The 25,368-nt window shown below is 41.3% G+C and overlaps 1 protein-coding gene across 13 annotated transcripts in view; it reads right to left on the bottom strand.

Moving 5' to 3' along the window:
- LOC111578367 (potassium voltage-gated channel subfamily KQT member 4) overlaps positions 1-25,368 on the bottom strand; it is a 52,679-nt gene that overhangs the window by 3,568 nt on the left and 23,743 nt on the right. Inside the window, exons 2-15 of one of the 13 annotated variants that reach the window (XM_035955015.2) lie at positions 17,242-17,332; positions 15,428-15,554; positions 15,138-15,313; positions 14,403-14,528; positions 13,390-13,500; positions 13,191-13,286; positions 13,014-13,102; positions 12,255-12,380; positions 11,832-11,852; positions 11,183-11,239; positions 9,191-9,417; positions 9,004-9,103; positions 1,974-2,105; positions 383-521 (exon numbers count right to left, since the gene is read on the bottom strand). In XM_035955015.2, the coding sequence (XP_035810908.1) occupies positions 383-521; positions 1,974-2,105; positions 9,004-9,103; positions 9,191-9,417; positions 11,183-11,239; positions 11,832-11,852; positions 12,255-12,380; positions 13,014-13,102; positions 13,191-13,286; positions 13,390-13,500; positions 14,403-14,528; positions 15,138-15,313; positions 15,428-15,554; positions 17,242-17,332 (1,618 nt within the window). Of the gene's footprint in view, positions 1-382; positions 522-1,973; positions 2,106-9,003; positions 9,104-9,190; positions 9,421-11,182; positions 11,240-11,831; positions 11,853-12,254; positions 12,381-13,013; positions 13,103-13,190; positions 13,287-13,389; positions 13,501-14,402; positions 14,529-15,137; positions 15,314-15,427; positions 15,555-17,241; positions 17,333-25,368 lie in introns of all 13 variants that reach the window. The other 12 variants (XM_035955014.2, XM_055018126.1, XM_035955016.2 and 9 more) reach the window with 12 other exon arrangements.

Below are 25,368 nucleotides of genomic sequence, written 5' to 3' on the forward strand. Positions count from 1 at the left end.
ACATTACCATATCACTTTATGGATTAACACGCATAGGATTATGATGTACTTGGAGTTGTGTGAAGTGATTTAAGGAGGCTTTATTCACATTTCAGAACCAGTATTGGTCCAAACATATCAAAGACACAGCTTGCTGCCAAAATTACAAGACACTTTTGTCATTCATTTTGCTCTACAATTTCACATCGATTGCAAACTGAAACATCTATAAAAAAAAAAATCACTAATTTATGGTATTCACAATCATTACTACTACAGTCCTAATCATAAATTACCCCTGACTGGATTGATCAGGATCTACAGAGTCACAGATTATAAACTGTGACATTTTGTTTTTATAGCTGCCAGAAAACGCAGTTTCAACAAACCATTTGCCTGTTACCTGTTTCTCCACTTTAACTACACGTCCCATCATGCTTAGCTCATCCAGTGGGTCCAGTTCTGGCGGCGTCTTCTCTCCCTTTTCAGGGCGCACCTTCTTATCGGGCTGAACAGTTCCTCGTCCAATTATCTGGTCCACCCTTTAAACAAAAAGAACAGATGAAGCTTTTTTTTTTCAGTAAACTCTGTTATTGATTTAGGAGGAGCCTAAATATTTTCTGAAACACTCTTTTTTTAACTTTGTTAGGAAGAGATGAGAAAAATGACACTTCTCTCATATGCTTTTCTTTAATATGAGGGTACAGCCAGCAACCGGTCAGCTTAGTTTACATAAACACTAGAAACGACTAGCCTGGCTCTCCCAAAAGGCAACAGAATCTGTCTACCGACACTTCTGAAGATTGGTTGTCTGATGTCTGGCTACTTCCTGGTCAGTAGTAGAGTATGCACCAACTGTTACAATGCCTGGCCTTCATTTGTATAAAAAACAGACATAGCCTCTGGATCTGAGAAATCAATCCAATGCTGAAGCGATTTAAACCTGTATTCTTTCAAAGAGCCAGCAGGGGGCGACGCCTCTGGCTGAAAAAAGAGGTCTCACTGTACAGTAGTCTAAGAGGATAGACCCTACTTCTCATTTCATTTACTACTTCAGTAAACATTTCTCCAATAAGCTTATGATTTCAGTTGCTAGTTTTAAGTCTCCTTTAATATAATGTGATGCTCATTTTTCAGTCAGATGTTCTTGCTTGTCACATTCGGTTTCCAAAAACCAATCGGCCACATGGTCAATACAGAAATGCGAGGCTTTAAAACAATATTCCGGAAACCAGTGGATGATGTCACAGGGACCACATCAATTTTTTAAATACAGTCTATGAGTCGGCCAAGAAAATCCGCCATAAAGTAATTTTTTGGTTTGTTTCACGGATTAGTTTAAAAAAAAAAAAAGATGAATTCTGATAAAATCTTGAAAAAATTTGTGGCAGAAATCACAGCACTATAGAATGTGGACATTTAATATAGATGTACCCACAAACAAAATGACCTTGTGCTGAGCACAGGTGTGTGTTATGCATGTGTACTTATGTACGGATACTGAATCGCATGACCTAAATATGTAACAGGCGGCAGGAATTGATGGGACTCAGAAACACCCCCACAATTTAATCAACTGTTCCTTGTATCATTTCCAACGGCTGAGTCCCAATAAGTCTGCAACGGTGGATTTGTAGTAGGATCGCAATCATGTGATCATCAGCAGGTGGCTGACGTAGTGTTCACTTGTTGTCATAGTTACAGTGACGCCGTGCCGCTATCTTGCAATGATACAGAAATTTTTTTAAAATCCGTGGACCAGACTATAAGCCGCATCACTGCCAAAATCTAATCATTTGATCCTTGTGTCATTTCTGACCTTCCCTGAAAATTTCATCCAAACCCGTTGGTCCATTTTTGAGTAATGTTGCCAACAGACAGACACACAAAGGTACCCCGATCGTCACACAAGTAAAAATGTCATATTTATTATATTCTGTTATCCTTTTTACCATGCGGACTTTAGGTGTTCACAATATATGCAGGGAACTTACCTCATCTGCAGACTCTTGATGCGGCCCAGCATATCCAGGTGTCCAGCTGAATACTGCTCTATGACATCTTTCACATCATATGGACGCAGCGTCTCCTTAAACTTCCTCTTGGCCACAAGGAACTTCAAGATCCTGCACAGAAACACATCGCTGTTTTCAGCCCCTCTGGGCACCTTTAAAGAACTTCACATATGAATGTACAGTAATCCGTTATAAAAGCGCTGGGGCAGGAGGCTGTCAAATGATACGGCCCACCCTGAGAATAGCAAGATTAATTAAATTCAGTGTGACCTTATCATTCACAAACAGTCCCATAAAGAAAGCAGTCACAAACCTACTAAATCGTGTCTCCCGGAGACATTTATTATCAGCATTTGCTGTTTCAGCAATTAGCACATTTTCACAGATAAACGCGGGTAACACACACACCCCTATCCCCCTTATTTCTGCTCTTTTGTCACTGGTGAACCACAGCTGCTCGAGTTCCCAGTGCACACATCATCACCACCCACATCCCAGCGAGGGGGAGTCACACTGAGGAATGTTGACCCAGCACTACTGTACCCGGAGAACACATCACTGACAACATCCTCTGCCGGTCTGGTTGGACGTCATGCTGGAGGGAGTTGAGGGTGAGGAGGAGATAATGGGGAGGGAGTGGAGGAAAGTTTAAGGATGTGTGTGTGCTTGGCTTGGGTCGATGACCGTGGGTCATTCAATTCCCTCCTCATCATTTACTCTCAGAGATGCTGGCTGCACAAAAGGACCGGAAACACCACGTGTAAGCAAGACCGAATACATACACAATCAAGCCGTCATCTCACCCTGTGATAGACTGTCCTACGAATCATGCCAGGAGAGACGGAGGTGTGAGAGAATGAGAGAGGAATGCAACGTAGAAGAGGAAGGAAGGAAGTAACACAGGGGGTTTTTTTTCTTTATTTTATTTTATCTCTCACACCCAGATGACTAAGTCCACTATAATAAGCCGTAGATCAGAAACGCTCAGCTGTTTTGAGGAAAGTGTGACACAGGCACATATCTGTGTACACAACCACGCACACATGCACAGACACGGAAATATACAGCCACAAATGCATACATGAGACCTACACACCCACACGTTCACACCAACACACACATGCACGAGCAGTGAAATCTGAACTTGTGAGAGGGGTCATTTTGTCAAATAACCACTGTAACCTTTGTTGAGGTTGTCTGCAGCGCTTGCACTTATAGCAGCCACATACGGCACAGTGTTATGTTGTGACCGGGGCTGCAACAAAGAAGAGGAAGAAGGTGCAAGCGAAGGAGAAGAGCAGCGAGAGGAGGAGGAGGAGGAGGAGGAGTGGTGGTCTACAGCTGGTGCCGTAGCAGCCGTCAGCGAACTCCTCCTCCCTCACGTAGCACTCTGTTTCTTGATGACTTCTGCGTTTGGGGTATTTTTTTTGCAGGCGGTCTTTTCTTATTTTGCAGGTAGATGCAGATTTTTTTGCCAGGGTGGGTCTCAGGTGTGGGTAAAAGAAAAGGTTGAAACAGGGAGGGGAGGAGGGGCTTTAGATTTGGATCCTCCAAGGGTTTCTTCGGAATGCTGACTCTCCTTACCGGTCATTGAAATGGCTTTTATAACACACAGTCAGGTCTAAGTGGGGGCCTCCTCTGCCCCCAGAAAACTTCGAGGCACAGTGCAACAGTCACTGGCAGTGGCAGAGTACAGTTGGCACAGCTGACTGAAAGATATTATCCCTTCCCAGTGCTAGGAGGTAACAACACATCGACGTTTGGTGTGACGGGAAGTGTCAGCTGAGCCCCGAAATGCTTGCAAAGCCAATGCGAGTATTTTTGCAAATTCAGCAAAGGTGGATTCCTGATAGTCTCCAATGGCAAGGTTTTTATCTGGGAATTAAAAATGACTGTTATGCTGACACGAATCCTAGGTGGGCTGAAACACTGCAGGGGCCGGTCTGATTCTCTGCCACATACGACTACCGACCAGCGAAGTGAAAAAAACGCAACCCACAAGCTACGGAGCATGTTTGCACTTACGCTCACAGATAAAGACACTGCGTTGCACGAGTTTAAAAATATTACAGCTGAAATGCGACAAAACCTGATGACTCAAGATCAAAGGGTTATAAATAGCGAGCATGTCCAAACTATATATTTAACAAAGTGGCCGCTTCATTCGAGACTGCAAAGGTGCAGAAATTTTGTGTTTTGTGCAGTATTGGATTTGTGCACGAGGAGAGTTATGGTAGAGAGAGCACAAACAGATATCAGACCCTGTTCTCTCACCCTCCTCCTCTTGCTTTCCCGTACCAATCCCTCCACACACAAAGTGAACGCCATACACATTTATTCAGCTCGCCGGGCACTGATAAACCACATGCATCTAAAGTGAAGTCTCAGCACAAAGGCCTGCTGCAAAATTCTGCGCTTCACCAACATCAATCATGGGCCTCGCAAAAACGCTGTACACCACCGTGTGTGAAGCACCTGCTGTTTACACACCTGCACTATCTATAGGAAGTCCCTCTCTCCTATTGTCTGCAGCACAGAGCAGCTGAGGTCAGAACTATCTGCTGAGTCAAGTGGAAACCTGAGGAGAGATCATATAATGTCCTATCAGTGGATTACACCATCAAACAATAATATATCATCCCTGGAATGGTAAGCATCTGCTGTACATCTACCAGGAAGAAGTCTCCAGTGTGAGTGTTATCTCAGCACCGTGTTCAGACATGTGAGCTCCATAATAAATGAGAAACACTTGTTAAAGCTTGACATTTTCACAAATTATATTCAAACCCTGTGTTCAGGTTAGTCTGACTGACCAGATATAGACTGCGGGTGTAAGCATGTCATTGGTCAATCACTTCAGTCGGCATTCTCCTCTCTACCACTATCAGTGTGTGAGCATTTTTCTTTCGCAAAAGCAACCTCAAGTTTTGCCGACGATTTGGAACAGGCAGGAAAGTGGCCCTGCTGTTTTTTTAGCTGTGAACTGTCAATTTTAAACGCTTTTTCATCTCCCTGCATGCAAATGTTCCACTGAAACACTTCCGCCCATCACTATTTTGAGTCAACACCAAAGTTGCGTCATTTACTTAGCCCCGCCCACAGCGACTGTGATTGGTTTATAGAAATATAAACAAACCAGAGAGTTTTTTCTTCTTTAGCAGAATGATATTGTGGTGCAGACTAGTGATAGGTAAAACTCTGTATGTTGCCAGTTTTAAATCTGTGGATCTTCTCATGTCTCCTGCCTGTGACCCTGAATTTAATCTCAACGCGCCATCTTGAAGGATGTTTTGATTCCATTTTTTTCAGCAGCAATGATGAAGAAAAGAGGTAAGACAGAGCTGGGATATAAAAACCAAAGCATGACTCTACAAATGTAAGCGTTCCTTCCAGTAAAGTTCCCTTGTATTTCTCCTTTCAGTAAAGTTCTCTTTTATTTCTCTTTTATCACTATGTTCTACCTGTCAAAGCACTTTGTGAATGTTCTTCTGAAAGGTGCTATACGAATAAAGTGATGATTATTATTATAAAGTTATTATGTATTCATGAGGTTTGAGTGTGTGTATGTGTGCTAAAAATACATATGTCATCTAAGCATTCTTGCCACGTGAGGAAAAGAATAAAAAGTGAACATATAAGTTATCATGAGCTCTTTCATGCCCATCCGGCAGAGATCATAAAATACAGCAGTGGGCTGGAACAAGACAATGGACAGATGATGCAGGTGTGCCACACATCATATTTAATTGACATTGCTTTAAAAGTATGGCTTCAAAGCAAAGATATTTCATTTTGTTAAATGTCTCTTGCCTCGTTTCCTCTCTCCTTGCGTCTCTTTGCCTCCTCTGCTTGCATCTCAGGTGGGAGGGACGAGAAGAGGAGTTGAGAAGAGGAATCGAAGATGTACAAACTAAGAAATGAGAATTATTTCAAGAAGAGGGGCATCGTAGCACACAAGAAGCGATGCATTCTACTTCAGCCAGCAATGACTGGAGCTAAAGAGGGAAGCAACTGTCTCAATAGAGAAGCAGCAGGCTACAACTAGGAGTATGGTGGAGCCGATGGTGGAAATACCCACGAAGTGTCCATTAAGAGTTTCTGATGAATCTGGATAAAAAGGCGGACAGACGAAGGACTGCAGTCCAAAAAAATAGAGCGATCGACAGCAACGACAGACACTCATTACCAGAGGTCACACTGCAGGTTTAAGTCTCACTGAATTAATTAAGTGAGGGACATTTGTTGTATGTCAAATCTGTCTGTCAATGTCTGCATGTGATATAAGTGCATCTCTGCAAAATGTCATGAAATCATTGCTTCAAGCTCCAAAATCATGTGGCTTCTTCTGGGAGATCAGATCTTTCTAAAACATTTTATTGACAGACTAGCTGAATTTCAGAGCCCCTAATGTTGCACAGACACAACTTCTTATGCACACATTTCCTTCAGGTGCATCACAGAGCACGTATGGAACCACACGCAGAGCTAGCATAAGAAATGCTGTGAGGGTACAGTGCTGACATCAGGGACCAGAAACAGAGTCATTATAATCCGCTTTCATGAAACCCCCCCCCCCCTCCGGAGACCAGGCTGGCCCCAACACCAGATGTTTGCTAGCAATTGTAGTTTTTCTGCCACCATCAGTGAAAAACTGATGCTGTTATTCTGCGTGTGTTTGTGCAGTATGGGAATAGTGCACATATGTCCACATGTGTCTCCATAGGGCTGTTTGGGACATCTGCACATTTAAACACAGGAGGTTGTGTATGTTTTTTGCATTTTACACTAAGATTAATTAGTAATTGTTATAATTGTGGTATGGTTTTGGCAGCAGAGTAGTTCAGCTCCCCATGGATTATGACTGCACTGAATACATGCGAGGTTACACATGTAAATAAGGCACATATTGTCTAAGTACAGCTGCCAGCGGCGTAATACTTAACCCTCGTGTTGTGCTGTGGGTCAAAATTGACCAGGTTTAAAGTTTGAAAATGTGGAAAAAAATTCACGGTGAAACTTCTGATGTCCACATTTTCAGCATTTTGTGAAATTTTTGAACATTTTTTGGTAGAAAAAAGAAATGTTAAAAATGTTTAAGAACATTCACAAAAAAATCTACCAAAATCCAGCGAAATTCGCTGGATTTTGGTAGATTTTTTTGTGAATGTTCTTAAAGAAAATTTTAGAGGTTTTACTGATATATATGTAATGACTTTAGATATTTTTAGGATTTTTTTGGAAGATTTTTACTCATTTTTTGAAACTATTTACAAGAAGTTTCTTGTCAAAGTTTTTTTTTTTTTTTTTAAATCAAACTTTTAAGGGAAACTTTTGAGGAATTATTGGAATTTTCTTCCTGAAGGTTTTGCAAATTTTCTGAAATTTGGGCAATTTTTTGCTGAATTTTTGGATTTTTTTCAGACAAGGAAGCAATATTTTTTGGTGCCCGTAAATGAGGACAGCAGGAGGGTTAAACATCACATGAAAGCTTGTAACACTTCAGTAACAGGAAGAGATGATACAGTGACAGGAATCAACATCAGCACCAGCGACGCTCTCAGAGTTGTCCTTGTCGAAACTGTACAATACCGTTTGTGTCTGTGCAGTCGTCCTGTACTGTGATCCTCAATCGAGATTCTGTTTGTACCTGTGTGTGTGTGTGTGTGTGTGTGTGTGTGTGTGCGTGTGTGTGTGTGTGTGTACGAACACTCTCTAATAGGCCACCCTATCACGCCACCTCACACATGACCGGTCTGAATGAGCCAGGCGTGCTGAGCGACAAGGTCACACGAGGGGAACTAACCCTGCCTGCAGGAGGGCTCAGTTACCGCTCCTAAGTGGACATTTCCACTCCGTCAGCTGAATCTGCGCACGCCAGCACCTAAATGGAGGAGTAGCGTGTTCGCCCATTAATGTTGGCTGCGCACCATGAGAAGCACCCCTGGTCTGAATATGCATACGTAGGTTGTTCATCTGACTAAAGTCACCTCATTGTATCCATGACCAGATGAACAGAAGGACCAGCTGTGTTGTGATGTGTGATACTGAAGACAGTTTTGCCTTTAATTAGGAGAGTAGGTTTTTAAGATTTTAAGATTAAGCCATCCCTCTGACCTGGCTGAGGGATGGCTTGATAGGTCCAAAATAATATCTGTGAATACCAGAACAAGATGTTTTCATGAGGGTCTTTTCAGAGAGGAATGGAGGGATCACACTGGCCTCAGTGTTTAGTAAAGAACACAGTAAATGGAATAATATTTTCATTGTTCTGTGTTGTTTTCAAGGCTGAAAAGTATTCTGATTATTAGTAAGAAAGTGAAACTCTTCATGTCAAAATATAGAATAACACAAATTCAAACACAAAAAATTATTGAAATGCCTTTGGTTAATTAGGTTTTACATATACTAAATTAAAACAGAACTTTTTGTCATTTATCTCTCAGTTTTGATGTGATTATACTCATGACACATAACCAGTCAGACAGTACTGTGAGTGTGATACGTCTTGAAACAAAGCTCATTAAATTAATTTATTTTAGCGGAAATTGGTTTTTAAAAAACATAACTGTGCTGGTAATCGAACTAGAATGTTAAATATCACAGGCAATAATTAGCCAAGTTAATAATCGGTTAAATTCTGGCTGAGAATGTTACCTCAGGATCATTTTAGATGTTTTGATTAAGCCATTAATTACTAGACTTCTAGTATTGGGCATAGTTAATTTGCAAAAACAAATTTAGGCACAATAACGGTTGTGAACTTTGCTCTGGTCTCTAGGCAGGTGATGAATGAAGTATGAAGGATAAACTCGGCTTTCTTGGATTTTGTCAGTCAACAGGCTCTTTTGCCCCCAAAAAATGTTGTACTCTTTAAATTTGGAACCTGTAACCTTTTGTAAACCCTTTTTTTACTGTGAGGGACCATGACAGGACTAAAGAAAGACCTCCAAACGTGCACATATTCTTTTCCTCCATAGGCATCACTAGCAAACTGCTAATGAGGACTCACCTGACAGCTCGTATGAGTGTCTTCACTGCTGGGATCACTTCCTCCATGGCAACATCACAATATGGTTTGTCTTCTACACTGTCCTCCCCAACTCCTTCCACTGAGCCCAAGCAGAAAGACGGTTAAAAACGTTATTATTCCAGGATGGTTCTAGTGAGCGCCCGTGAAAGTTGTGTGTGCTGCTCACCGTCAACAGGTGGACGTGGTTTGAGGCGAAGGGAGGTGCGGAAGCGTGTGCGGTCATTAAAGCTCCAGCTCTTTTGGACCTTTCCCGGACTGGTGGCTTCAGGAACGTTCTCCTGGCTGGGAGAGCGACGGACACCAGAGCCGGGGGGCAGCGGTGACGCCTTGTTCCGAATGGTTTGGGATGAACGGGAGTTGTTCATCCTGATCCGATCCCGGAAGCCCATTTTACTGCTGACAGTGGAGGCGAAAGAGTTAAATACAAGTAGGCAAAGTATTCTTTTTGGATAATGACAGGCACTGAGTTTTTCTCATTGATCGCAATGTCCATGCCTTCAGCCGTAATGGAAACTACACCATGTTATCTTGGGAGCTTGGAAAAGCAGCAGCAGGGCAGCCTGAGCTTGTTAGAAAGGAGTTCGTTAGTAGAAATGAAATAACACAAAGAATATGGTCTCAGACTTTTATAACAATCACCACGTAAACATACAGACAAAACAGGGACACACACAAACATTTACATTTTGTCTCAGTGAAGGACAGACTAGCTGACTTAACATGGAGGCAGTTTGACCAAATGCACGACTCAATATTGCTAAAAACTGATTCTGCCCTAAGGATTTGCTTATTTAATGTGCCTGTCAGAGCACCTGAATCAGCAATATCAGAGTGAAACCTGATTCAACACTTGCAGTATTGCAGGGAAGGTAGAAAAGGCTCCACCTACCATCTGAAAAGCTTCCTTAATCCCTTCAACAGAGTATATAAGCATCAAAATATTGGCTTCAAAGTACAGCCGTCCAAAAAGGTCTCTTATGAAGTACTCTATACCACTCACCATACCCAAACTCAGGTCATCTATTCACAGGGGGAAAAGCTATTTGGCGGCCGCTCTCAACAAAAGACTGGCTGCTAACGCTGCTGTTATAGCATGCTCTTGTAGACCGGTGCCACTCTGCAGCCACTCATGTTACATACTGTCACGGATCCATAAGGCAACGCAAACGTCATGCACCACAGAGCAATTCCAGCCAAGTCGTTCACTCCGACATTTTTTACGATGATATACTCTTTGTCTTGCGTGTGTTGCGCAGTAGCCAGCCATTTAAATTAAAATTTAAATAGTTAAGGAATGTTAGTGGAAACAGCATTTCATACGAGCAATCTGAAATGCTTCAGGCAGACTGGAGGAAATGGAGGAGGCAGAGTGAAAGACCTTCGCATGCTGTTGGGGAAGGAAGCAAATGGTTTGGATGCATTCAGGACCGTAAACTTCACTGAATATTTCCAAACTGTTGAAAGAATACTGCATGCAAACATCAGTATTTAATCACTTAAAAACTATGCAAAAATGCAGCACGAACATACCGATTTGGTACAAAGGTTTGTGAAATAAGGAAGCACGATCAGTCATTTAAAACTTTTCTCCAAGTGAAGGCAATGAATGAGCCACACAGCTGAACTGAAAACAGCCTGGAGTGTGAAATTTCTCTGACTTTTTGTAAAAAGCTGTTGCTCATTTTGGAAGAAATGTTTGATTTGATCGTTTCCTCAGACTTTTGATGGAAGAAAATCCACATGGGACTTTTGTCACGATTTTCAACACATGGTTTATCATGACTTTCAAGACAAAGCAACCAAAATCAGCCCAAGCTTCTCCAGCAGTTACAATAAAGACAGACCTGGAGAAACTTTCTCATTAAACAGAGCACACGTCTTCACAGCAAAGGATTCATACAAGCATTTGTGGACCAGAATGCAGTGCTTGTTCGAAGTTTGTAATTGGTAGCTACAGTCCTTTGTTGGCAATTTTATTTAACAATTATTGGATGCTTTAACATTTAAAAAACATTCAGCAAACCACTGAACCAGGCCACAAATATTTGAGTGTTTCAGGCAAGATGAGCAGGATGCATTGATAAAGGAGTGGGGGTGATGTTATTGATCGGTGACATTTTAGCGTGCCCCGTGCACAGGCTTTTGTTGCCGTGGATACCTCTGCTTGCGGCCAGCATGAATCCGGAAGAGACCCCGCTTTTTAGAAAGGAGTTGACTGGGGAGACACACAAGGCAGAGGGAGAGAGGGTGAGGGGAAGAGAGGAGTGGAAGAAGTGGGGGGTGAAGCAGGACAAGAAGTTCTGGGACACAACCTGGGTACATGGTGAACCCATGAGGATAGCAAAGGAAAAAACAGAGAGAGAGCTGGAGGGGTGAAGTGTGACATCTCAATAGTCCAAACAGCCTTTTCCTGTCTTGCTCTTGTTACCTCGCCGAAGACTGGAAAATATACTCAAGAGAGGCAATTTTGGATTATGGAGACACACTTTCTGTTATGGAGAAGTGTGGAGGTGGGTTTGATCAGTCGGTGGGGAGGGTCATGCCAAGGTGGTAGGTAACGTTTCACCTGAGTATATTCATCAAGAAAGCCCATTAAACATCATGGTGTGACAGCAGCTCCTCAAAAACAAGACAATTCTACCAGTGAAACCAGTGTTTTTCAAATTCCTCATCTAGTGCATGCTGTATAACTCTTATATTTACCAATTGCACAATCAACCCCAGTTTAAGGTTTATGCTAATGAATCTAGCAGAGCACATCCCTTCTAACTAATCAACAAGCACAGCTCATGATGTGAAGAACAAACCTGCATGGAACCTCTGCCTTCCTGAGAACAGATGGAGGATGGAGGATGAATGGCGTGGAAAAGATACAATGGAAATAAAGAGAGGAAGAGGAAGACAGGAAGAGGAAACCAGTGAGTGAACAGCAGGAGGTGGTGGAGATGGCAAGAGTATGAGCTAAGCAGACAAAGATGCAGAGAAACTGGAGGGCCTGCAACACAGTGGTCTCAGATCGCATAAGTACTGTTAGAGAAACAACACATCCATGCAGAAAGCTCTGGAAGCAGGTTTTTGGTGTGAGTCTGTATACACCTGTTGAATGTGTTGTTGTGTAAGTCCCTGCGGTTGCTGCTTTGATTGTGTTGGGTGTCAGTGTGGCTGTAGGTAGACTTTCGGCCACCTGCCTGGATGTACTGTGAGGCTGTAGGAGGTGGCGGGGTGCGTACCTGTCCCCCGACAGGTAGGGGGAGCTGTAGGGCCGCAGCCCAGACAGCACCGTGTGGTAGGAGTTGTGGAGAACCTTCTTGGTGTTACGCTGTCGCTGGAGGTGACTGAACAGTAGCGTCAGTTCTCTGACACCCACGTGCATAAATGAACAAAAAACACATGGCAAATGAACAAAAAAACAACAAATAATGAAAAACCCACAAAAAGGCCAAACCAATGGTCCAAACACTCAAAAGAAGAGGGATACGTGAGAGAAATAACATGGACATGATCTGTGAAAACTCAAATTTATGAAGCAAAAGTTTGATGTGATGTTACTTTAAAACATACATGTTTCTACTGATGATTCTCATGTTCCCCTCCTTTTAAGCAAATAAAATTAGTGAAATTAATGCATAAATGCAAAATGTAAGGAACCACTGCGTACAAAATTAAGGAAAATGTAACATAGTAGTGGTGGCAAAAATGTATAATAATGATTTAAAAATTGAATGAAAAGTAAATTACTTCAACCAACAAAGGTTGTTCAAAGATAACGTTTTTTCTCAGTGATATGAGTGTATGAGCAGAGGCAAACCAAACCATTACAAACTAGTTTTCACAATTCAGTATTTGCCATTGGAGAGATTTTGTGACGCAACTCTCAAATCTCTGTCTGCATTTATTACAACACTCCAAACAAATGACAAAGGCGGCCACAGATTTCTGACGGTTGAATCCACTCAGAGCTGAACACGAAGCCGGAGGTGAGCACCTACCTGAACGAAGGCAACATGCTGTCATAGAAGTACCATGTAGCTGTTAGATAGGAATGAGTGACATCTGTAGAGTAGAGACGCCATGCAGCCTGAAGAAAGACACAAACAGAACAAAGTGAGTTGAGCATGAATGTATTTAATAGCACATTTAAACAGCCTACATCACTCTCATTGTACCTGTATCAGGTTTGCAGCAGGCATCCTCCTCTTCTCAAAGTGCTTCTGCCGGTGCTGCTCTTGAACCTTCAAGGCAAAGCCTGATCCCAAAATTCCCTAAAGATCAAAGGGCATATTGAAGTCAGGATTGCTATTAATGGCTTTTGGGCTAAGCTGGAAGAGTCACGAAATGGGATGTGAGTAAATATAGGAGACTTACAGCAGGCAGGGCAAAGAAGGAAACTCCCAGAAGAGCGAAACTGGCTGCTAGCAGCCGTCCTTGCCACGTATGAGGGGTCTTGTCACCATAGCCAATAGTGGTCAAAGTTATCTGGGTAGAGAAAGCAACACAGATCTCTCACACACACAACGTGATAATGAAGGTCGAGCAAAAAGCAAACTGTGTAGGGCAGACACACTGTTTCAAACACAGCAGATTGTGAGTCAAGGATTATTTCTCGTCACTCTTTTGAAAGCTGCTGCAGGTTCAATGGTCGATAAGAAAAACGGTTGTAAATATCCAGATTATTCGAGATATCATTCTTGTCATCGCCCTGAACAAAAACACACTGAATATAAAAGAACAAAACAATTGGAGTGTAGCTCACAACTGGAAATCGATGGAAACACAGCTGTAGCAGTAATCAGGTGGTATAGAATGGACCATAATACCACTAATCAGTCTTCCTAAAATGAAGTCATAGACAGTACGCTTCTTTCACAATCTAACTTTGAAAAAAAAGACAGATTGGTGCTTCAGACTTAACACAACGTTTATCAACAGAAATCAGAGTTTCTGTGACAACTTAGACCATGTCAAGAACATTAATATCCATGAAAAACCCTTGCTTGCTTAATTTTTGCTAAGTGATTACACATATATATAAGTAAAACTTCTAGTATTCTCTTAAGAACATTCACATAACAATCAACCAAAATCCAGTGAATTTTGCTGGATTTTGGTTGATTGTTATGTGAATGTTCTTAAGAAACATTTTTAACATTTCTTCTTTTCCACCAAAAATGTTCAAAGATTTCCCAAAAATGTTGAAAATGAGGACATCAGAAGTTTCACTGTGAAAATATATATTTTTTCCACATTTTCAAACTTTAAAACAGGTCGATTTTGACCTGCCGGACGACACTAGGGTTAATAAGATGCTGAGTGGTGATCAGATAAGTGGTGTTCCACAGCTACAGAGGCTGCATGGAGCTGCTTTCTGCAGTACTCACAGTTCCCCACCAGAGGGAGTCTGCATAGGTGTTGAAGTCAGTGTTGACATCTTTCTCTGCCAGGTAGACAAGGAAGGAGGCAAAGATCAGGACCAGGAAACCTATGTACCAGGCTGTAATCAGCTCCTGTGAGACAGAGAGGAGGCATCAATCACAGCTGTCACCCGCAGCAACAGCATCTTTACCATCATAATCCCTGCTGTCATTACCATATCACTATCATCATTATTGGCTGAACTCTCAGCACAATCACATTTGGCTTCCACTTCGACTTGGCTCCACAGTTCTGCTTAGACAGCTGATGCATCAATTCATCATCATCATCATCACATCTGTCTATATGTGTTCTGCAGCCGACCGGTGGGTGTCATGTGTTTAAGTCAGCAGAAAAACTAACAATTAATTGCCAAAAATAAATAGCTAAAGGTGAGTTTGATGTCTAAGGGGCAGTGAATACAATCAACTTCCAGCTGGGCATCCATTAGGCTCAACACATATTGCTTCGTACTGAAAGTTATGAAGTTATTTATCCCATTAGTAACCATCATGACCATCAGTGTGAGCCTTTTAACAGCAGCCCTCCGTCTTCCTCATGCCGACAGTAATCCATAATGATGCATGTGCCTACTATGTCATTTTCAAAGCACAACTTAAATAAATTCCTAAAATGTAAACCAGTCACCATGTCTTTTCACAGCAGAACGCGTGCTTTATTTAACAGTCTCTCATTCCCACCTTGCTGTGAGCATAAACCACTGAACCCAGAAGTTTCCAGGTGCCTCCTCGTCGGTCCATACGAACCATACGCAGGATCTGCAGGAAGCGCATGCTGCGCAGGGCTGACGTGGCGAAGATGTTGCCCTGCGTTCCTGCAGCGATCACTGCCAGCGATGCCACAAACACTATGAAGTCTACGGAGCAGAGGTTCACACATAACGAGGTGATGAGATTTTACACGTGTTCACAAGAGCACGCAGCACTTTGGTGTGGCTCTGTGTTCTGTTCACACACACACTTACACTAACCTATGACACAGAAGGGCTTCCTGGCAAACCTGAGCCGTCCCTGCCATCCACGGTATCTGCAGCAACAGCCAGCTGCCCAGATCCTGATGAAGTACTCCATCCCAAACACCACAATCATGACGAACTCCTGCAAATCAAACAAACAGAACCAGTAAGAGAGAGAGGTGAGTTCAGCACAATGTCTGACCAACCATCATTTCAACCAGAGTGCTCAGCAATTTCTCCAAAGAGTTCCTCAGAGAAGAGAACATCCAATTCACGTATTTTATTTAAACATCATATCACTGTTTATGAATTATCTTGGTACTTGCTAATGAAGTACCATAATCCCATCATGTGAATGAGGTAACATTCAAGTAAGAGTGCATAATCTGTCCTACTATATGTGATGAACATTTCGTTGGAAAGTACATTTTCAATTTTCTATACCAAAATATGAACACAGGACCAAGGCTCAGAGTACAACAACTCATAATTATCTCAATCAGTGGTAAACAGTAATTAATAAGTACCTTTGCAAACAAGTATTTTATTGATTGTTGTGTTCATTGATAATGTGCTTTAGTGTGATTTACTTCAGGTTTCTTGTTTTTTTAATTGTTGCTAAATTTCTTTTTGACTCGCAGTCACGTGCAAGAATTCCAATGTACATATGTATTCCATTCTATTCTTTTCTATTCTATTCTATTCTATCAATGCATTCCCAGTGCTCTGATAAATAAACCTTTCCAAGCTAGAATTATTTTGTTCTAAAAACATTCTGAGAAAGTTCGACAAAGTTCGAGTAAAGTTCTTAGCAGTAAGTCTTATTATAGTTCCCAGAAAGTTCTTTTGAAAAGTATTGTTCGTAAAACATTTTGTGAATGTTGCACTAAGAACATCCTTCCTTCCCTATAAGCTAACATTGTGGGAACATTTTATATGATTGTTTAACATACTCAGCAGCAACATCCCAAAACTTTCTCAGAATATTCAAGGCAAACGTTCTACCTTTGGCAAAATATCACATCACTGGATACATCCTCTGAATGGTCTCATAGGAACATTATTTGACATGGCAAATATCCTTAAAACATTTTTTAAACATTAGATTAAAATGTTTTCTTTAAAATACAATTAGAACTTGTAGGTAATGTTTACCCATGTTGTGGAACACTCCCTGCTTGCTGGGTTGCCATGACATTAGTTCACTTGACCACTGAACTAATTTACTTTTTATTTCTATATTTCAAATGATTAAACTCTCCACATTTTTGTCTTTCTTACTCTCATTCTGAGTTTCTGGACTGCACACACAGTTTGAGGTGCTTTGAACCAATCTGTCATTAGAGGAAATGTTCGTGTAAGTAAACTCCACTAATGGCTGATTGCTCGCTAATAGCAGGGTGATTGATCGAAAGAGCGAACTGAGGGAATGTGAAAGTCAAGAGTGCTGCCATTAAATAACACGTAAAGGCGAGCAAGGTGGGAAGAGAGGGGAGCTGAGAGAGGACGAGTCGGGTGAAGAAGGAGAAAGCGAGTGTCCATTACCTTTCGCTAAAGCAGCTGAAGCACAGAGGAAGAGGGGAGATTAGAGGGATAGCTATTAGGATTAGTGCTTCATGTCTGCGATTTCCTGCACAGTCAACAACACCTGAATCCTCCCACCTGCTTACATTGCTGTCTGGGCCTCCGCCGGCAAACAAAACGACACGAATGCAACGCAACACCGCAGTAAGTGAGACGGCCTGTACGGATATGTGTGCTGAATGTGTCATATATGTATGCGTCTGTGTAACTGAGATAGCAACGGAGAGAACAGGGAGGCGTCTCACCAGGATGAAGAGGGCTTGGTTGGCGGCCTTTTGATGCTCGGGGATGGTGGAGAACACGGACAGCACCAAGCAGCTGAACACCAGCAGAAAACTGAAACACACACACATAATTGGTCACACACATTTCAAAATGTACACATTAGATATAAGAACATTCTTGGGTTTGTATTAATCCCTTCAGAGAATAAACGAATGGACTAAATAAAACGCATTAAAATATGCTTTGTTTACTCGCTGCTTGATCAACCAACAGAGAAAAACTAAACTGCAAATAAGCAGGAGTAGATTTGCTGATCCATGGCGTAATACAAACGCAGCATGTCTCGACATCTTTGGTCAGTGGCACAGGAATCTGAATAATGGAAGCAAGTTTCGTTTATTTTTGTGGTGCGTGCACAAACTGTATGCCTCAAATAAAGTACATTTTAGCAATCATTACTTATATACAGCAGTTGTTGTTTTCAAAAAATGAGCATTTTTAATCAGGTATTCCATTTTTTTGTATGTCACTAAGGACTGTCACTCTAAAGCCAGGAATAAATTATCTTACAAGTGTTGTCTGTGTATCAGAAGCTCAATATAGCTTATCTTGTGTTAAAAACAGCAATAAATGTTTCTTCATTCATCACCATGGACGTAGTTTATTTTGAGTCATTTCCACGCACCACATAAAACCAGTTGAAAATAGATCTTAAAAAGCGCACTATTCACTTATGTTCCAGTCATGTTCGCTAAAGACCAGTTAACTAAGCTACATATTTTATTTATTTAACTATTTTCATGGATTATTCACTTCAAGCAGAGTGTTGCATACATGGTAGGAGAGTCATACAGTGGAGTATAGAATGGCCAGTCCTAGTCTTGTAGATGCATGTTAAAATTACCAGTTGAAAGAAATGTGTTCAGTAATACTAGTGTTAAACCATCTCTTTTGAAAGAAAACTGTGGACCTACAGCTCAGTCCAGACAGGAATTACTGTCCCATATACGTAATGGCCACTTCAGCTTGAGAACTCCTCCAAAGTAAAACACAACATAAATTCTGATAATTGTGTCTCATGTTTAAGTTGCTCTCATGTTCTTATAAACACTTCATTTTTTCCATCTCACTGGAGACTTGGGAAGTCGTTATGAGACAATCGCCATCATTCAGTTCAAGATGGGTGTAGAGGAACGCACATAAGGTTGTTATATATGTGAATCTCTATTTCAGATGGAAATTAAAGGAGCATTCCCCTAATGTGAAGCCTTTTTGGGAACATGTTATGAACAGATATATTGTGTGCTGTTCAGAAAGAATTTATGTTTGGAATGATGTGGTGCTGAAAAGGTAATTGCTGGCACTAACACTGTCCCATTTAACAAGTGGAAAAAGTTATTGTGTCATGATGTCATTTCAGTGGAATTGTCGACAGCGACATTATAAAGGAGCTACAGTAAAGAGGTTTCTGTGTTTTGTATTATTTTGTGTCTTCTTTATCATTTGTTCTTTGTGTCATAGTTTGCTTTTTATGATTTTATGGCATTACAAATCATAAGTTGATGGGCCTGTAGGTCAAAAGTGGCACTGACTGCGGACAAGAGAAAAATAAAAAAAAAATGGTCTTAATGAGTTTCAGATTATATGGTAAATGGTCTCTGCTTCTATGGTGGTTTACAATGTTTCTCATTCACACACACACACACACACACACACACACACACACACACACACACACACACACACACACACACACACACACACACACACACACACACACACACAATACTCAACCACTATCAGGAGAAATTTTGTGTCTTGCACCCTCACAATTTTGAAGATACTATGGATCAAACTACCAAACCTGTGATTTTGACTCCTGATTCCACCACTTGAGCCACAGCTGGTGATCAACCAGTTAGTTACTATTACACAACAAATGGCCAAGTGACAAAATCAATTTTCAAAAATAACTATAAAAGCCATTAAATGTTCAGATAGTAATGCGTTAGCTCATTTTATTTCCCATTGTTAATGAAACTGCAGCTAGAAACCTTTGCTTTCCTGACAAAAATTGGGATGTATTTATTCTCAAATGCTTCTTGATTAACTTTACAGTGAAAATATTTCTTTGTTATGAGTCATATTGGTTAAAATAGGCATCAACAACATTGATACTGCCTCAACCATGATGACATTATCATGAATCATCAGCTGCCAGAGCCTGATGGAGCCAGGTCATCCCTTGAGTGTTGCATTGACATTGCATGAGAACATGCAAGGTAAAAAATAAAATAAGAGCTGAGTGAGATAAACAGTGCTGCACACAAACACACAACAACTGCCCGGCCCCTGTGCCACCATGTGAATCCAGGCAAGATTAGCCAGGTGGCAGCTGCTGGTCCAGCTGGTCTGGATGTCAGTGCCCAAAGTTAGAGAACACTTGCTGAACACTAGAGTCGTTCTCATGGCTTCACACAATGGTGCCCTTTCTCTTCGATTAGTAACTCGATCAACAAGCCTCTAACCAGGCTAATGTGTGTGACATGAAACGCATTTTAAGCGTTCACATAAAAAAGCCGCCTTTAAAAACGGGTGCAAGTCAAGCCCACAAATCAGCGGTGGACAGCTGCTGTAATGAGACACATGGAATTACTGGATTTCATGCACAATTACTGATCCTCAAGACGAATTTTCAGGGAAAAGGAGAAAAAATAACTAAGAAGAGAAACTTGCAGATTGCAAATAACAGAATACGTGCATTAGAATACATTCAGTAGGAGGGGAAACAATAAGAAAGATCCAGTTCCTCTCAGAGTAACACGGTCACCACCTGATTGGCTAAAATAAAGAGTAAGAATGAGAACAAGGTAAAAGGTAAGAGACCAAGGTTGTATCAGTTTAGTAATACAAACTAGAATAATCAATCTATAAGAACCAACAAATTTAAAAGACTGTTTCACACCAGTTACTAGTTGAAAAACAGAGATTTTCAAACAAGTAAGGGGATGTACGTGTAGCCTGCACAGGGTAATTGCGCAGTTAGTAGGGGGTTTATGGAAAGATGAGGTTTATGGAAACAGATAACAACTACAGCAGACTGACTGCAGTATACAATAACAATAAACCATGTGTTGAAACTGAGTGCATGGAAAGACGTGTCAAACTAGCAGAGAAGTCAAATAATTAGTTAAAAGTAATGAATAAAAGATTAACAATAATGGATAAATGGTTGAAATGTACAGTATATTAACTATAACAGCATCCATGTTTTATCATGTTGCTTAACATCCTCTTTAAAATCAAGTAAAATGTTGAAACATGATGGTGATGAATCGGTATTTGAACTCAGTGAGATTTGGGGATACAACAGATACAAAGACTTGAGTAAACAGTGTTTCAGTGTAATTGGTAAACGTTAATAACCGCACAATGCCAGGACTAACCAGTCAATGTATCAAATATATAAAAAGAGAGTTTGATGCATGTTAAATATCTGATCAGAATCTCTCAGTAGTGATTAATACGGTCAGTCTGCAAAGCCCGACTTCTGTTTTAGATCTTTCACCGCATACAAAAACACTGTTCTGTCTTCACATGTGACAGGAGTCAGTGAGCAACTTCTCAGACTGTTTTTGTTTCGTCTGCCTGCTCAGTCGCAGTTTCCAGATGGTGACACCCCACAAACGGAAAGACAAAGTTGATCTTACACAGTTAGAAAGACGCCGGACAGTGAGCTTGAATAAACACCCCCCCCCCAATTACCGCTGTGTATTTCTCAGCCCACTGATGCGTGCACTGAGGAGAGTTTGTGCTTCAGCCACGGAAGAGTTAGTTTGAAAAACCCACTCAGATGACTCCCTGCAAACAATGCGCTCTGGCCGTTCATCAGCTGAGCAATGTGCTGACTAAACCGTCTGTCTTTTTTCCCCTCAATTAACTCAAAACGCTGTGTGTATTTCCATGAGGAGGAGATTAGATGGGGCAGCATCTCAGGTGTTTTTTTTCACTGACTTGTGCTTTATGACAGGAGACAAGTCACAGAGCAGATAGCCAGATTGACAGCTTGGCTTTTACAAAGAGCAGACGCAATATTCCCATAGAAACAGGGTATAAATGCAACTCTGCATTTACCTGAATATGACACTGTCACTTACGTACAGCAAGTTCAGAGAACGCTGCAATGAGTTGCTGCTGGCGCACTCACTGTATCAGTAATCATACAGCAAATGTCTGCTGGGTGCGATGCAACAAACCACTCAAACCTCATCTGACTCAGTACCGAAACCATAGACACACTTCAAACACCATGTTATAAAATTACACATGGCTGCAAAAGCATGATCTTTGTGGGCCATGTAAATACCAGTGCATTGTGTTAAGAAAAGCATTGGATTGCAAAGATTTTATTATTATCGTAAATCCAATGGTAAAGAGTAAGGCTTGTAAAATTCTGTATTTGTTACGTTAATAGATTCCACAGAAACACTAAAAACCCCAAAGAACTGGTCCTATTCTGTGTACTCTTGAACTTCTTCTTGCTTAACCCTCATCAGTACAACTTGTCATATTTTTTTATTTGTAAGTTGGATTTTTCAGTCCCTTTAGGTAGTTGTCACCCACATAGTTGGCATCACATACACCAAAGTTTATGTGATTCCAACCAGGTTTGTGGTGTGTATATATAAAAAAATCATTTGGGGTACATGTGGACCCCAGCCAGACTGTGCATCTTTTATTGATGTATGTTTGTGTTATGTTGCTCTTGTGATGACTGCTTCAGTTGCATTGTGTTTCATTTCAGGAGTTCTTACACTAATATTGTAAGCAATACACGTCAGTAATCATCAGTAGTAATTTCATTGTTTCTTTCATATTTGTATCTATAGACGACACACATTTTAGGAAAATATAAATTAAGAGGATATGGACAGGTACAGAAATGTGAAACAGATGAAATACTACTGTGTACGGATTAACAGGTTTTGCCACGTGTATTGATGAGGGTTAACACACTTATATATAAATATGTTGTTTCATTTTCATTTGTCCTGCAAGAAAGATGTTTTTTAAATCATTATTATTCTAATTTTTATACTGCATTTGTACTTTTTGATGCTCTTTGTCTTACTGTACCAGCACCATAATTTTTTTGCACTTTAATTCTTCTACCAGCATGATTTGCACCTTATTTTTCTGAGATGTAATATATCTATCTGTCTGTCTGTCTGTCTGTCTGTCTGTCTGTCTGTCTGTCTGTCTGTCTGTCTGTCTGTCTGTCTGTCTGTCTGTGTCCATCTATCCAAGAATGCAGTGTCAGTCAGTGCTCGTTTGAGGAAAATCTAACTACTACCTCACACTATTCAAAAAGTGACTGAAAATCAAATTTTTTAAATGTTTCTAACCACAAAACCTGAGCAAAGTTATGTGATCCTCCTCGTATGGATTTAAGTAACCTGGGATGACCCGCCAAGACGACGCCTCTTATTGCATCTGCCTTGATGTTCTCGCTGAATAAGTACACATATAAACAGATACATTAATAAATAAATACAGAGTTAGACAGAACAGATGAGGAGACATTTAGGCCACCCGTGATGCATGTGGAGAGGGAGTCACATTTCTGCTGAGGGCACACTTTCTCACCCACTGCCCTCCATCCATCCCAGTAGCACCATCCAACATCCCTCCCTTTCAGAGAAATGTCAATTAAGAGCAAAGCATCAGTTGAAATCCACCAAATCAGCAGGGCTGGTCTCGTGGGACGCTGAAAGGAAAATCTGCCCCGACAGAAAATCATCGTATCGAAATACTTTAATGATGATATTTGAGAAGGTTCATAATTTCAGATACAGAGAGGAGAGAAAGCAAATATCAGAATAAATACTGCTGCCTTGGCCGACACAGGGAAAGAAATCATTGAGCATCTGTTTAGAAAGTAAAGATCTCAATGCTCCACATTGAGCAGGATACTGTCTTCTACAACTAGCCTGGACACATGACCTCAAGTAAGGTAAAGGGAGGATAAAGTGAAGTAAAAGCCCGACTCATTAAGCGCATTATAAATGAGCATGTAGAGACGGATCACGTGCTCGTTAATGAAACAAAAAGATCATCATGATATAATGGATAAAATAATTTATGAAAGTGAACCATTCAGGAGGTTTACTGTAAGGCTATCGGCATTAGTAATTGCCCCAGAACTTTTTAGAAAGAATAATGCATGCTCTGCTATAAACAGAGAATATCTGAGTTTTCTCCAAAATCCAGCCGAGTGTAATTTGTCTCGTGGACACTGTGGAGAATCACGGAAAATGCAAGCGCAGTAGGATGGAGGAAAGAAAGAAAGAAAGAAAGAAAGAAAGAAAGAAAGAAAGAAAGAAAGAAAGAAAGAAAGAAAGAAAGAAAGAAAGAAAGAAAGAAAGAAAGAAAGAAAGAAAGAAAGAAATGCTATTGTACGGTATCTCTCTGCTGAAACTCCAACAGATCCCTGTTACACACTACAAGCTTCTGTATGTATAAAGTGCATAGAATTTGGCTCCAGACCAGCAAAGCTCCACAGGACCACTGGACCGCTGGTGAGGCTGACAACAAATAGATGTTCGGCGGCCAACATGGCAACCAGATTGCTTTTAATGGAAGTTAGAAGAGGTGCTTTTACTGCTGTTTTCCTGTAAGCGAACATAAGTGAAAAAGGACATCTCACATTACTTTGACTGGCCTGTGAGAATAGCGAAGCGAGATAAAAAGGTATTACCCGTTCTAATAAACATACAGGACATCGGGCACTGCTGCATTACACCGCTGTGTGTGTATGTTAGCGTTACGTCTCTGCTTCACGCCAGCCGGTGGACCTGGCAGAGAGAAGGGAAGATGAGTTGTGGGAAAATGCAGTTATGATTCAATGAGTGCTGGATGATGAAGCAGCTATCAGTCACACACAACAGAGGAGGCGGAGGGGAAGAGGAGAAGGCAGGAAAGGAGGAGGACGCGGAGAAACAGATGAAAGTGAGATGGAAAGATGTCGTTAACAAATCAGAAATGAAATAAAGAACAATGTGGGACGATAAAGGAATAAAAAGAGAAGCAGGGAAGCAGCTGAGGAATGAAGTTGGACTTAAACTTCATAGAGGTGCTCTGGGGTGACGTCACTGCACCTGTACATGTACACAAACATGTACATTTATATATGTGTGTGCAGTGCCCACCTGGATCCCTGACAGCTCTCAGGCATTGAGCCACACGTGCTGCAGGTTTGCAAACACAAACAACAACCAATTATTGACCACACACTTGCAGTGACACCTTCTGCAAGGACACGCGCTGGTAAACATATAGACCCGCTTAAGCAAACACACCAAAAAAAAGCTCAATTAGAACAAGAGATGTATTTATAGCAGCAGACTCTGACAGACATATGAGCGCCTATGTCAGGTGTCACCTTGGAAATGTAGCTGTTTGCTTCATTTCTATGTGTGCACAAAAGGGAAACTACAACACACACATACACACACACACATACACAGTGCTACACGATACTAACGGCAGATAACAAGGAGGCAATAATGAGAGGAACTACTGAGCCTTGTCCGAAGAGGAGGAAAAAGGTGAAGTAGTGGAGAGTGAGAAGGAGGGGGAGGGCGAGTGTCGTCAGCGGTGGAAGAGAAAGGTGGAAACATTAGAAAGATATTAATAGCATTTCGCTCTCCTTAAATAGCGACTGCAGGCAAAATGTGTGCAGGTAGGCTGCAGAGCACAAGTGCTGCACAGCTCAGAACAGGCCAGCTTTCAGGCTCGCTAGTTCCCCCCCCCCCTTCTTCTTCTGGGACGGCAAACTTTTCTAGGCAGGAGCTCGAAAAACACACACAAACAAATAAGAGATGAAATGTGCTTTTTCATGAGGAAAGAAGCTGACTGAGCGATTCATGGGCACTAGTACCGCACCAGGAAGAGTGGAAGGAGGGAGGGAGTCGAATGGTGGAGGCGGGTGGACCTGACATGACAGCATGAGTGCAAAAACAAGAGGAATGTGTTTGTTTTCCTCTGAACGCCACAACCTTCAGGAATATTACGTGACCAGATCAATTATTTACATCTTGAGAGGTCATGAGAGAAACAGCGCTGTGCAGCCTTGGCAGTTTGCATCA

This window comes from Amphiprion ocellaris, chromosome 15 (genome assembly GCF_022539595.1).
Source record: "Amphiprion ocellaris isolate individual 3 ecotype Okinawa chromosome 15, ASM2253959v1, whole genome shotgun sequence".
NCBI classification, from domain to species: domain Eukaryota; kingdom Metazoa; phylum Chordata; class Actinopteri; family Pomacentridae; genus Amphiprion; species Amphiprion ocellaris.